This window comes from Podarcis erhardii, assembly GCF_964252035.2.
Source record: "Podarcis erhardii genome assembly, chromosome: Z".
NCBI classification, from domain to species: domain Eukaryota; kingdom Metazoa; phylum Chordata; class Lepidosauria; order Squamata; family Lacertidae; genus Podarcis; species Podarcis erhardii.
This window is the reverse complement of record NC_138504.1, coordinates 26,670,909-26,685,251: the sequence shown is the minus strand read 5'-3', so window position 1 is coordinate 26,685,251 and position 14,343 is coordinate 26,670,909. Positions and strand designations below refer to the sequence as shown.

General features: G+C 45.5%; 1 protein-coding gene and 1 long non-coding RNA gene across 6 annotated transcripts in view; one reads left to right on the top strand and one right to left on the bottom strand.

The window, feature by feature from the left end:
* Window positions 1–14,343, top strand: part of TRPC5 (transient receptor potential cation channel subfamily C member 5) — a 172,693-nt gene that overhangs the window by 126,969 nt on the left and 31,381 nt on the right. For all 5 annotated transcript variants that reach the window (XM_081846960.1, XM_081846957.1, XM_081846959.1 and 2 more), the window contains one exon: window positions 4,064–4,386. In XM_081846960.1, coding sequence (XP_081703086.1) covers window positions 4,064–4,386 — 323 coding nt within the window. The remainder of the gene's footprint in view (window positions 1–4,063; window positions 4,387–14,343) is intronic.
* Window positions 8,718–14,343, bottom strand: part of LOC309333621 — a 43,415-nt gene continuing 37,789 nt past the window's right edge. The window contains exon 4 of the long non-coding RNA XR_014152604.1: window positions 8,718–11,746. This is a non-coding gene — a long non-coding RNA (uncharacterized lncRNA). The remainder of the gene's footprint in view (window positions 11,747–14,343) is intronic.

The following is a 14,343-nucleotide window of genomic DNA, read 5'->3' as shown; positions in this document are numbered from 1 at the left end:
ATAAAGCAAACACCATTGGTTTGGTTTGGCATTTTGCTTGGCTAATTTGTTTTTTTGTTGTTGTTGATTTACTTGCTTGGCTTCAGACCAGTTGCCAAAAAAAGCAAGGGGCAAAGATATTCCTCACTTCCCCTCACTCTGTACACTTCTGATGATGCTATCTAGTAGGCTTTAGGCCCAGACTCATCAAAACCCACTGAGCACCTCTTTCCTCGGTCCTGCCACCAGGCTCAAAGTATTCCACCACAAAGCCCTTCTTAGATACCACTAGTAGCTTTTCCCAAATGCTCTGGGACTCAACTCAGCCCCTTGGTCTGAGGCTTGGGCAAAGCCCAATAACTAGGTAATGGATGTGTCTTACATTATAGAGCACATTTTGCTAATTTGGTGCCCTCTAGATGCTTTGAACTCCCATTTGCCTTAGCCAGCACAGCCATTTTGGTTGGGGCTGATGGGAATTGTAGTCACTGGGAATCCAGCTTCATCCTCCTCCCCACTCCCCTTTGGCCCAGTCTACTTCACCCCCCAACCCAACCTGCAGATCAAAGTCCTGCTCCAAGTCATTGTCTAAGGGAACCTTCTCAAGAACCCATTGGCCCAGGCCCCCCAAGTTGGTGGCCAAAATTCCACTCTCTGTTTACTCCCCAGCTTTTCTGGAGCACTTTGTGGGGACAAACAAAGACAAGTAGCCCTCTTGGCTGCTCTTAACCCTCAAAATCATGGGATCCTGGGTGACCTTGGCTGCTGTAGCCAGTACAGGGACAGGTCCCTATACCACAATACCATCTTGACATACCCAATGGTGTGTCACCCAATGGGCAAAATCACTGGGGGATTTTATCTCAAAAATTCAGCAGAAGCCAAATCAGCAGGAGCTACCTACCACTGGTGGTGCATGCATACCACCCTCTACTGCTCCTTGGTGTTCTCCACTGAAGGAAACACAGCCATTTCATCAGGCACAATTACCCCTGCAGCACCTCTTCTTCCTCAAGAACCAGCTGGACTTTTTGGGTATCCACATGCACATCCAATTCATCTTCTTCCACAACAGGCTCCCAGGGAGCAGAGAAATCATTCAGAAGCAGCTCTTGATTTCCAGCCAGACAGCTCTTCTCCGTAACACTTTCCTCCTGCACTCCCTTTTCCCATGGAAAATTAGCAGCACTTCCTCGTCCCCAAGGCATCATCTTTCCCCCTTCACCTACTGACTGCATCTCCCCAGACAAGGCTGTCACCTCACATGGAGACACACTTTCTTAGCCATGGAGGCTTTTACACGACTTTGCCAGCAGCTGGTCTGTACTATTAAACTGCTCCATTTTGTTGGACACCTGCCCTTGCCACTGGATCATTTGCTCAAGCTGCCAGCTCTGCTGTTCTATCATCAGCTTTATTTCTTCCAGGACTGTTGCTGCTTCTCCCCCCATTTTGGCTTCAGGTGCACCTCACTCACAGGCCTTTATGGTAGTGAGATGTGGGCAACTAACACCTGCCAGGAACACCTCGTTACTTTCCACATGTGCTGCATCAGGAACATTTTGGGCATCACATGGCAACACAGAGTCTCAAACAAAGATGTGCTCTCCCAAGCCCACATTCCCAGAATGTCCGTACAGTGGTGCCCCACAAGACGAATGCCTCGCAAGACGGAAAACTTGCTAGACGAAAGGGTTTTCTGTTTTGGAGGTGCTTCGCAAAACGAATTTCCTATGGGCTTGCTTCGCAAGTCGAAAATGTCTTGCAAGTTCCTGCGGGTTCCCCCCCTTTCCCCCCCTTTTTCTAAGCCGCTAAGCCGCTTATCCGATAAGCCGATAAGCCGCTAAAAGCCGCTAAAAGCCGCTAAACCGCTAATAGCGCTAATCCACTAAGCCGTCAATGGGCTTGCTTCACAAGACGAAAAAACCGCTAGACAAAGAGACTCGCGGAACGGATTCTTTTCGTCTTGCGAGGCACCACTGTATTCCTGTCTCAGCAACATCTATTCTGGCTTGATCATGTCCACATAATGGAAGAATGAAGGCTCCCCAAGGACATTTATTTACATATATATAAGCCTGGGTCTATAATGAATTGGAAGCTTTCAGCTTCTCCCGTAGGTGTCGTCCTGAGTTCAAACAGACATCAGACATCCTGCCTGCTGCCCTGGCTTTCCTGCTCATATAACTCCTAACTGTGCACTAGGCAGCTACCTAGATTGCTTCTCCGCTGCTTACCAACTGAAAATCTTTTCCTGTAGAGCACAGCAGGGCAAACTGCAATCTTGAAACTCTCCTCCTAGCCTTTTTCTTCTGCTCAGGGAGTTCTACTCAACTCCTAGCTCTGGTCTTCAACCATTTTCCAGATGCCACAGGATCTCTGCTTTGCTAATTGCCCATCTCTCTGCCCTTTTTTTGCTTAAGGACTCAGACATTATCAGGCTGGCCTGGACACAGGAAGCTGAGCCTCCAGCTATTAAGGGTCTGATTTCCAGTTCAGCTCTCCAAGCAGTGATTAAATTCTTATTGTTGTTTAGTCGTTTAGTCGTGTCCGACTCTTCATGACCCCATGGACCAGAGCATGCCAGGCACTCCTGTCTTCCACTGCCTCCCACAGTTTGGTCAAAGATTAAATTCTAGCACTTGCTAAATCCAGGCACCCACAAACCCTTAACAGTATCTTCTGCCTAGGATGAATCCAAAGAGGTGAGCCCAAGAAGGCTGGTGCTGCATCACCTGAGAGCTGTCCTTTTGCTGCTGTAGAACATGTTCAGCCAGAACTCTTTGGCTGTATGCTATTGGTTCCCCATAATCTTTTGTGAAACTGCAGGGGCTCCTCCGATGCACCTTGTGCTTCACATCCCATAGCCTTTGCCCATGCATATAGCTGATGGGAGTCATGTGGGGCTACTGTAAACAGATCAGTACATCCAACTGGAAAGTATTCTACTTTGTCTTTTTCCTGGAATAAATTCTATCTTCTAGGGCCACAATCTGTTCCGGGCAACCTTATTGGGGGGGCTGCATGCAGAGGGAGAGTCAAACAGTGGGCAAAGCAGTAGATGAGATCATTACCTTTTGTACATTCCAGCCACAAAAAAACAAGAGAATTCTACATGCATGCGCCTCCTCCATCCATGCAACCAAAAGGCACCATAGTTCAAAGACAAAGCCTGGCAAAAGCACTCAAGGAAGGTGAAAGAGTTTGGCTAAGGGAAGGGCATGGTTTGAGAGAGTCCCAAGAGCCTTCTCCTCCACAGATTTGTCTAATACTCTTTCAAAGCCATACAACAACTGAATAACTGCAGTATGGGATGGAGTACTTACTTTTGTTCATCCTGACTCTCCCAACATCAGTATCATTGGATGTCCACAAGTTCATATTATGAGAGAAGGAGAATTTTTTTCTCTCTCCCCACTTTCTCTACTCCAGAACTGTAGATATAGGGCTCATCCACATTTAGCTTTTGCCCCACGCTTTCTAGGCACAAAAGGAAGTATGGGGGGAGCCTTTATTGTTCCAAGTGTGGCCTCACTGTAGATTTGTACAATAGTGTTATGATACTGGCAGTTTTACTTTCAATCCCTTGCCTCATTCTCCCTAATGAAATAGGGGGGTAGACTCTCCTGCAGTGAAGGCTGGTTGTTAGGAAAATTGGGCACTGCCTTACCAAGCTTGATCTACCCTCAGCCAACCCCCAGCTGCCCAGCTTCCTCCTTGCAACACATCCAGAGGGTGGCACTGGCTGTCAGCTTTCTCTTCCTCCATAGTCTCAATGCTATCCTTTGTGGAACTCAACAGAGAGGAGCAGGATGGGGACAAAACTAGAATTAATTTCTTCTGGCTGTCTATGGCTCTGGATCCACCTATTGTTGTTGACCTCTATGCCTTTCACCAGACAAGTCCCAAAGAGCATCAGGTACCACTGCTCCCCTGCAAGAGTAGCACCTTCTACTCAGTGAAATTAGAATGCATGTGTACGTGTGTGGATAATGTTCTGAAAAGTGAAATGATGTCATTTGAAGTGTTGACTGCAACAATTCACCTGTATTCCTTTCCCCCCCTTCCCTATTATTTCTTGCAGTACAATGGTTCCCGTCCAAGGCAGGAGTGGGAAATGTGGCACCCCACCCTCATTGCAGAAGCCCTCTTTGCAATATCAAACATTTTAAGCTCCTTGCGTCTCATCTCCCTGTTTACAGCAAACTCTCACCTGGGACCCCTGCAGATCTCTCTGGGACGTATGCTGCTAGATATTCTCAAGTTCCTATTTATTTACTGCCTGGTGCTGCTGGCTTTCGCCAATGGACTGAACCAGCTTTATTTCTATTACGAGACCAGTGCCTCGGAAGAACCCAACAATTGCAAGGGGATCCGATGCGAGAAGCAGAACAATGCCTTCTCCACGTAAGACTCCTTGCCTCTCTTCTGTTGGTTTGTTTTCCTTCTTCTTTCTGCTCCCTGAATGCTGCTGTTTCTCCCTGCGGTGGCCTTGGCATGCTGGCCACTGCTCCTGCTGGTGTTGCAAAAATTCCTTTATCTATTCATAGATGAGTGTCAGTCCATTTGTCAGGGGTTATGTAAGCCTGGCCTGAGTTATCTCAGACAGACAGTCTGCAGAAGGACAAAGCTGAACTTGAGCTTTGCGAGGGACTTGGCAAGGCAGCCGTCAGGGTGACAGGACTTTACACCCTGGCGCTATAATTCCCGTTGTTAGTATTTGCATATCACAAAAGAACAAAGCTGCAGGGACTCTCCAAGGGCTTATTCAGGGAGTAAATGCTGTCCTAAGTGTTTCCAGCGCTGCTCTTCATCAGGACCAAATCCTTAAAATGGTATATCCATTGTCAGTTAAATCTCCATAACATTCCTGTTACTGAGTCATGCAAAGAATACAAAATTGCTCAAAGGAAGTTGCCCTTTAAAAATCAGAGTCACTGTGTTTGACATTATAAGCTGTTTTCTTACAAGGGATCCTGGTGTGCTGTTCCTGTCTTAAAAGCTGTATTTTGTAATGTTCTGATAAGAACATAAGAACCTGAACCCTGCAGGATCCAGCTAAACTGGCACACTTCCCCTGACCAACGAAACCCAAAGTGGAAAGGGAGGAGGAAGGATTCACATCCGTTCATGTAAAAATCAGACAGCACCTGCCCCCAATTTATATGAGAATAGCATAATAACAATAACAGTAGTATTATTTATTATTATAACAGTTATTATTATTATTATTATTTATTTATTTATTTATTTATTTATTTATTTACATGTCACCCACATGACTGGGTTGCCCCAGCCACTCTGGGCGGCTCCCAACAAAAAATAGTAAAAACACAAAAACAACATCAAACACTAAAAACATAAGACCGAACCTGGCTGCCACCATCTAGCTTAAGACTGTCTGCACTGACTAGCAGTGGCTATCCTGAGTTCCCAGCCCCACCTGGTGATGCCGGATATTGAACCTGGGACTTTCTACATACAAAGCAGGTGCTCTGCCATTGAACATCAGGAGAACCTCATTGCTGGATCAGGCCAAAGGGGGCCCATTGAATCCAGCAGACTTTTCCCACTGAGGGCACACTCTCCCACCTGCCCTGACCAGCAACTGGAATTCAGATGCATACTGCCTCTGACAGTGAAGATAGAACAAATCACCCTCATTGATAGAAGCCATTGATGCTCTTTGTATTTAATCCTCTTTTAAAACTATCCAAGTGGTTGGCCATCACTATATCCTGCAGTAGTCAATTCCATAGTTTATGCAGTGTGCAGAGAAGGACTTTCTCTGCACCTATGCTGATTCTTCCAACATTCAGCTTCATGCGGTGGCCCCAAGTTCCTGAACTATATGCATTTCCTGTTTAGCCCTGGGTACCTGCAGCTTTGTTCTCCTGGGATGTTCTTTGCCACTGCTGTGGCAAAAGCTGTTCTTGGGTTGATCAGTATTTGCATCAGCCTGGGCCACACTCTTTTGGGTCAACTCAGGTATGCAGGAGCAGATGAGTAAACAGGCTCCGGGGACAATGGCATATCACATTGAGGGCTCTTTGCTCTTGGTCCAGGAGCCCATTTCCCCTTTCCTGCTTTTCTAACCTATCATGACCTGGTGCAGCCAGAGGCATGCAGCCTCAGGAGATCAGTGCAGGTAGAAAAAGAGCCAAGGTCCAAATGCAGTTGATGGTGTCTTAAGAGAGGATAGTGGTCTGATTCCAAGGAGGATTCCTTTCCTCAGAGACCAGTTTCTCCAAGTGGGGAACAGTAGTAGTTACAGAGGGCTGCCCAGGCCACCTGTCGGACTGAGAAGACAGGGTTGTAGTACAGCAGCAAGGATAAGGTTGGAAGCTAGAGCTGTGCACAGCCCCTCAGATCTGCCCCACAGCTCTGATCTGAGGGCCCCCAATCAGGCCACCCATTCTACCCCCAAAGCAATTAAGGTCAAGGGGCTTACTAAGGTCTTTCTAAACCCCATATGGTTGGGAGGAGGTGGGTAAAGGAGGAGACACTATGTCACCTTATTCCCCTGGCTGTGTGGGTTCTGTGGGGTGCTGCTCCTTAACGAGTGGCTTCTCCGCATGTGGGGAAGCCACTGGTAAGGATGAAGCAACCAGCAACACGCAGGATTGAATCTTCCCAATGACCAGGTGATAAGCAGGAAGAGTCTATCCTGCAGGATGCTGCTTCATCATGAGCAGCTTCACTGCATGCAGGGAAGGCATTTGTGAAGGAACAGCAACTGGCACTGCACAAATTGAAATGTGAGGATTCAGTCTTGTGTGGTGCTGCTTCAGGGGGCAGGAAGAAGGAGGGGACTGACAGAAAGGGAAGGTTGGGTTGCCCCCACCCCTGTCTTAACCCAACTTGGTAGGCCCTTCCATTTCATGGTTTCTCCTTCCCATCTCTGCCTAAAACCCTGGCCTCCCTGAAAACCCCAGATTTCTCTGGGCCACCCAACACAGCCTGTAGTGATATAGGACTGTCTCAACCCAACTCAATTGGTGCCTGGATCCCTCCAAATTACCCCAGTGTGGCTAGGACCTCATCCTAATCTGTTGTACAGCCCTACTGGAAGCATCTACTTCCCAAGAGTTTTCCAGGTGGTGGCAGGGAGTAAAGCCAGAGTTAAAGAACCCAGGCTTGCATCTCATGACCTGTAGAAGCATCTCTCAATTCCCTGTCCATGAGGCCCCACACTTGAAAATCCAAAAATGTGTGATTTATTATTGTTGTTTCTGTTCATTAAATAACCCTTTCTTGACCGGGCCGCTTGATCCCCCAGAGTAAAAGCTATGAAACCCCAAATTTGAAATTTTAATATTTTCACCATCTCACAACCCTCAATAGGATTGCCAACATTTGAGTTCTGGAGTATTATATTATATTATATTATATTATATTATATTATATTATATTATATTATAATATTTTAGATTAGATTAGATTAGATTTATATAGAGTTCTGGGGCCCAAGGAATGGTCAGGGAATGTAGCCATATACTTTTCAGAACCATAGATCAATTCCAGAGCATAACGTTCTTCAGAAATATTTTGTAGAAGGCGTCAAAGGCTGAAGAACTGGGAAAAGGCCACAATGCTTGTGAAACTTGTTAATAGTGGCTTCTGCTGCCATTTGCACACACGCACAATTCCAAGCATGCCATCTGTATTTTCTAATTGCCCCATTCACATTACTTATCCAGGTTTTACCTTCTTTCATCTCCCTGTTCCTTCCTTTAAGAAAGTAGTGGGGAACCTCTGGTCAGTGGGTGAAATTAGGATCAATAGGGGTCATTTCCTCCAAACAGTGGCACTCGCCCCACTGCCAACATCTTATCTGTACAGACATGACTGAAAAGGAACAGTTGGGATCCTTAAAGTGTGTTCTTTGGCATGTAAGATGCTGACAGCAAGCCATGTTGGGATTGGTTGCAGTACAGAGTTTCCAGTTGGGAACTCCATAATGCAACCAATCTCTGTCCTAAGAAGCGCTTGCTGTAAGAGCTTCATCTGTGCAAACTTTTAAAGGTAAATTGCAGAAATCTTGCTCCATCATTCAGTAGTTGCACCTGCAGTAGTGACCGCACATCAGTGCTACCAGCCAGGAAGGCAAAAGGCGGCAAGTGGTCATATTCACAGGGATACTGATCCCCACTTTCCCCCCTGTAGAGCCATTTATACATCATTGTCATGCCATAAGCGGATTACGTAGCTCTGAAATTTTAGAACCACACAGATGCATCATCATTATCTTAATCACCATCGCTCACAGCAGCATTCATCTAGTTCTTGTCCTCCTAAGTGGACATGCATTTTGGGTTATCCTTATAACAACACAGTATGGTAGCGTTGGGACATGGGTGGCACTGTGGGTTGAACCACAGAGCCTAGGACTTGCCGATCAGAAGGTCGGTGGTTCGAATCCCTGCGACGGGGTGAGCTCCCATTGCTCGGTCCCTGCTCCTGCCAACCTAGCAGTTCGAAAGTGTGTCAAAAAGTGCAAGTAGATAAATAGGTACCGCTCTGGCGGGAAGGTAAACAGCGTTTCTGTGTGCTGCTCTGGTTCACCAGAAGCAGATTAGTCATGCTGGCCACATGACCCGGAAGCTGTACGCCGGCTTCCTCGGCCAGTAAAGTGAGATGAGCGCCCCAACCCCAGAGTCGGTCACGACTGGACCTAATGGTTAGGGGTCCCTTTACCATTACCTTTATGGTAGTGTTATGCACTCCACACTTCCATGTTCAAGTTTAAAAATTCAGAGGTAGAGCCTCAGAGTTTTGTTTCCTTTGGATGAGAGTTGCCTTCATAATCTCTACTTACTTGCAAACATAAAAGCAGAACCCGTTGCAAGCAAGTGGGTTCCCAAAAACAAGCAACACAACCACCAATCCAACATCAGATTCCCAAAGAGCTGCAGCTGAGCAAAACTGGGTTCAGTTTTAGCCAACACCAGCTGAAAACTCTCAGCTTTCTTTCTCTGCATAAATTCAAGCAATCTTCCCCCTTGGTTGCTCTCTGTCCCTCCTTACAGACAGCATCATCTTCCAAAGGCTAGAGCCATCAGGGAACATCCATCTCTCTTGATAAGTCCCTTGTCACCCATCATGTTTGTCAGGCAAAATGGCAACAGGCCCATTCAGTCTAATCAAGACAGCCAACCTTATAACACCAGACTAGAAGCATTATCTTCACATTACAGACAGGAGCTGGGGGCAGCAGGATAGATAGTGGCTTGCTTAAGGCCGCCCATTGAGTCAATGGCTGAGCACAGATTTTAACCAGGGATATGCAGCTTAGAGTTTATGCATTCAGTTGATGGATTACAGTATCTCTGTCTCAAAAGCCTATATTGGTCTTGTGCTGAAGGCACTCCATCGGCATTTGAGTTTTCTGTACTCCAGCGATCTTCCTGGAGACCTATGTTTTTAGAGAAGATGCTAGCTCTTACATGTACCATGAACTCTTGTACTGTGCTGCCATAGAGCCACACGGCTTGAATCCTGACATTTCATTATAACTATAAAAAGCCATTTTCGTATCTCCAAGAAGGGCGTCAACACACAATAAAGAGCTTAAGAAAATGTACGGTGAACCGCTTGACAGCAACAACACTCAATGACTTGACGACAGCCTTTGAACACTCACAAGCCAACTTCGCAAACACAGGAAAACTGCCGCATAAGGCAATGTGAGGGGGCTCAGACTCTGGGGAGGGGGGAGATTTGTCGGAAACAAAGAAGCAGCAGGGGGAGACCATTAGAGTGGCAGTCTCTTTACAGGCGAGGAGAGCGCGTGGCAATTGCATTTTTGTTGGAGCCTCGCTTCAGAAGCTCACTCTACCTTCTCTTAAAAGCTGAAACAGTCATTATTAACACCCCTGGTGCCAAGTGACATTTGGCTCTTCGAACAGATGCTCAGCATGAATAACTTGCTAAGAACGGGCAGCCTGCGAAATAAGAAATTATATCTGTGGGCCGGTGTGAAGGAGCGGCGTTGCAATGGGTTTGCAATCGGCCCCCAATGCCACTTTGAGTTTGCTACATTTAAGTCACCCTTAATGGGAGAATGCAGCTGAGCAGCTTCCGTTAACTCCTCTTGGATCTGAAGAGTAGCAGCTAATAAGCTCCAGTTCTTTAAGAGACCCAGGCAAGGGCTCTTGTTCCTGTTTGCACAACTTGTTTAAAATAGGACACCGTCGTACTCTTTGTTATTGCTTCCCGAAGGATAGTCTTAATCCTTTTTTTCTTTCCCCTTTTTTTTTCTGGAGCAATCCACCTCCTGGAACAGTAATACAGTATTCTGTCGTGACAAGCAGGAGGTCAAACCATTAATAAATCTAGCTTTATGATCTGGCTTTCCTGTTCTTGGCAAATTCACCCTTGCTTTGATAGCCCATCTGCAAAATATATTTGCAATAGAGCTGTGGGTCAGAACATTAAACACACAGGGACGTCAGAAAGCTATAATGTCACATCTAATCTTCCCTTGGCCATCCACAATGAAGGGCAAAGCTTAAGCCAGTTTTTGCCAACCTGATGCCCTCCAGTTATTTATTTATTTATTTATTCGTTTATAGTTTAATTAAAAGTTTTCAACATACAATAAAAAGCAGAAACAAAACAAGAAAGAAAGAAAGAAAACAAAACAAAACTCCCATTAGCCCGGGTGGGAACTGTAGTCCAAATCATCTGGCAGGCACTAGGCCAGTGAAGGCTGGTTTAACCCATAATAGTGCTACATCCATTGGCAGAGAGGAAGTAGGGGACTGCTGAAAATTATAACATCTAGCCTCTTCTTGGCCATCCACTGCATAAAGAACAGGATGGTCCTGCATGCCTCCTTCCTTCCACTGGCAGGGGAAGTAGGGGACTACTTCAAATGTAATCTCCCCTTGGATACCTGCAACTTAAAGAACAGCTCTTAACTCACTAAAGTGCTGTGTGTGTCCCTGCTTCCATTGGCTGAAAACTACCTTCTGATTACCCTGTGGCCATCGTCAATGCAAAGAACAGCACTTAACCCATCAGAGCGCTATGCATCCTCTCTGCATCCATTGGCAGCAAGAGAGTGAGGAACTGCACATTCTGACAACACAGGGACAAGGGTAAAGATATGGTAGGATTAAAATGTGTCCTTGCTGATGTACTTCCAGTCATTGATTGCTGTCATAGGTTGGTGGCAGTAGCAGGAAAGAATGGACAAGCATCCCCTCTGAAAAAAAATTACTCTTCCTTTTCCAGAACATTATTTCCATCCTAGTTTTCCTACGCACAGCAGGGTGTCCTCCTTCAAACCTACTTTAACCTCTCTCTTCTTTTCCTCCACCTTCCCTTTTTTGGTAGTGCCATCCCTGGTAATAGGAAGGGCCTGCCTTTCCCTTCACACCATTTTTGTGTGTGAAGTGTGACGGATAACTGGAATGGGTTTTGTTCCAAAGCCAGTAAAAAGTAGAAGCTAACTGTGCTATTGAAATGAGATCTGACAGTCACTTTGCTCTGGGTATCTTTAGAAGGCAGCTGCAGTTTGATTTTTTTTCCCTACTGGAAGTTTAGTCTTGTAGTTCCTGTGCTAGCTAAATAGATCTGCTGTGAACTCCTCAAAATGTACTTGTGTTTGGTCAAATTTTGGCCAAATTCTCCCATTTCATTGTGTTCACATTTTCCAAGTGTTAAGTTAAGGGCCAAACTGCACATTATTGTTGTTGCTGTTGTTATTTCTTTACTGCCCTTCCTTCCATAGCAGCCCAGGGTGGTGCAGTGCACAGCAACACTATAATAAAACATCAAAAAGCATCAATGGAAACAAGGAAAAACTTCATTTTTAAAACAAAAATTCCAAATATCCAGATGAAAACAGATTATTGCTATTATTGTTTATATTTGTACCCTACAGGACAGTTTAGTGCACACCAATGCTAAAATGAAAAGATCACCAATCAACAGCTCAAAATGTCTAAAAACTGCCTATCGAAAGCAATAAATCCAAATTAGCATAGAAATCCACCATACCATCTCCTGGATCCTACGAGATACTTACAAGAAGTCTGGAGAAATAGGCATGTGTTTAATTGGTGTCTGAAGTTTATCAGTGTGGTGGACAATTACAGTTCCCTAGGGAGGGAATTCCACAATTTTATTTACTTTATTAAATTTGTAACCCGCCCTTCATCCAAAGATCACAGGGCAGTTCACAACATAAAAATACAAAATGAGAACAAAAATTACATAATGAAAAGAAAAAACAAACCAATAACCCTCCCCCCCCCAAAAAAAACCCACACATTTAAAAGGATATAGAATGTTAATCAGCCAAAGCCAAAGGTCTGGTTAAAGAGAATCATTTTTGTTTGGCACCTTAAGATATGTACTGAAGGTGCCAGGTGACCCTCCCTGGGGAGAGCATTCCACAAACAGGGAACAAGTGCAGAAAAGGCCCATTCTTGTGTTATGCTTCAGATCTTTCCTGGGAGTAGGCATGTGATGAAGGGCCTCAGATGAACTGCTCAGGACCGCAACATCTCAAGGACCACCACTCTCCATATGAACCTACCTGGGCCCTGAGATAACCACCTGAGGCCCTTCTTCATGTGCCTCCCCCATGAAAGGTCCATAGGGTGGCAACACGAGAACAGGTCTTTTCTGCAACGGCTCCCCATTCGTGGAATACTCTCCCCAGGGAGGTTTGGCTGGTGCCTTTGTTATAAACACACCTTTAAGGGCCAGCCAAAAATGTTCCTTTTCAACCAGGCTTTTGGCTGATTGACATCAAATGCCCTTTTAAATGTATTGGGGGGGGTTATTTGGTTGTTTTTTTCTTATTTTTATTATGTATTTTGTGGTTTTATTTTGTGGTTTTATGTTGTGAACTGCCTTGAGATCCATGGGTATACAGTGGTATACAAATCTGATAAATAATAACATGATGGTGGTCATGATCGCAATTGGGGTGCCACCACTTGAGAAGGCCCTGTCTTGGGTAACCACCTCACAAGCCATAGATGGTGATGGAACCACAAATAGTGCTTCCCTACTTATTTCAAATCACGGGCCAGTAGGTAGTGGAGAAATACTTTCTGCCAAGTTCATAGTGCAGCACAGTGATAGAATCTCCCCCCCCCCCCTTTAAAGTAGATAAGGGAAAACTCTGATATGTTTATAGTAGTGGCACTGGGGGAGGAGCATGTAACTCTCCCCCAGCCCACATACCCCTTTCTTGATCAAAAGCAGCCCTCTCTGTGAAGCTACAGGGGGATATTTCAGCATGAAGAAGGAGAATAGGAGAATATATTCTTTGTGTGCCTCCTCCACAAGAGGTCCAAAAGGTGGCAACATGAGAACAGGCCTTTTCTGCAGTGGCTCCCTATTTCTAACATGCTCTCCCCAGGGAGCTTCAGATGGTGCCTTCATTACACACCTTTGTGCACCAGACAAGAACGTTCCTCTTTAACCAGGCCTTTGGATGATTGACATGATCCAATGCTCTTTCAAAATGTATTGTGGAAGAGGGGATTATTGGGTTGTATTTGCTTATATTTTTATTATGTATTTTGTGTTTTTATATTGTAATTTTATGTTGTGATCTATGGGCATAGGGCGGTATGCAAATGTAACAAGTAATAAAAATAAAAATAAAAATGTATCAGTTGGGAAACAACGCATGGGAAAGGGCTAACTTCCCCACCCCAGCACCACTTCTCTGATACACTTTGGAACCCCTATTCTGCAGCTGCTTTTAAATAAAAACACTGTGAGTTCTTCTGAATAATGGACAAAGGAAGAAATAGAGAAGGGACAGGCTGGCAATTTGCATTTTCTTCCATGGGTCTTTGGGAAAAGAAGGTAAAATGTATGGTTATCACATAAGGACAAGGATGGAGGATAACTTTGTTTTAAATGAATTTATACATGGATATATAAGGATATTTAAGAATTTATATATGGATATATATAAGGGACACGGGTGGTGCTGTGGGTTGAACCACAGAGCCTAGGGTTTGCCGATCAGAAGGTCGCAGTTCGAATTCCCGCAACGGGGTGAGCTCCCGTTGCTCGGTCCCTGTTCCTGCCAACCCAGCAGTTCGAAAGCATGAAGTGCAAGTAGATAAATAGGTACCGCTCCGGCGGGAAGGTAAACGGTGTTTCCGTGCGCTGCTCTGCTTTGCCAGAAGCGGCTTAGTCATGCTGGCCGCATTACCTGGAAGCTGTCTGCGGACAAACGCTGGCTCCCTCGGCCAGTAAAGCGAGATGAGCGCCGCAACCCCAGAGTCGTCCGCGACTGGACCTAATGGTCAGGGGTCCCTTTATCTTTACCTGTACATGGAATGTGGTGGCTCCAGTCTCCTTGAACTTTGCGTGCATTGGGTGTAC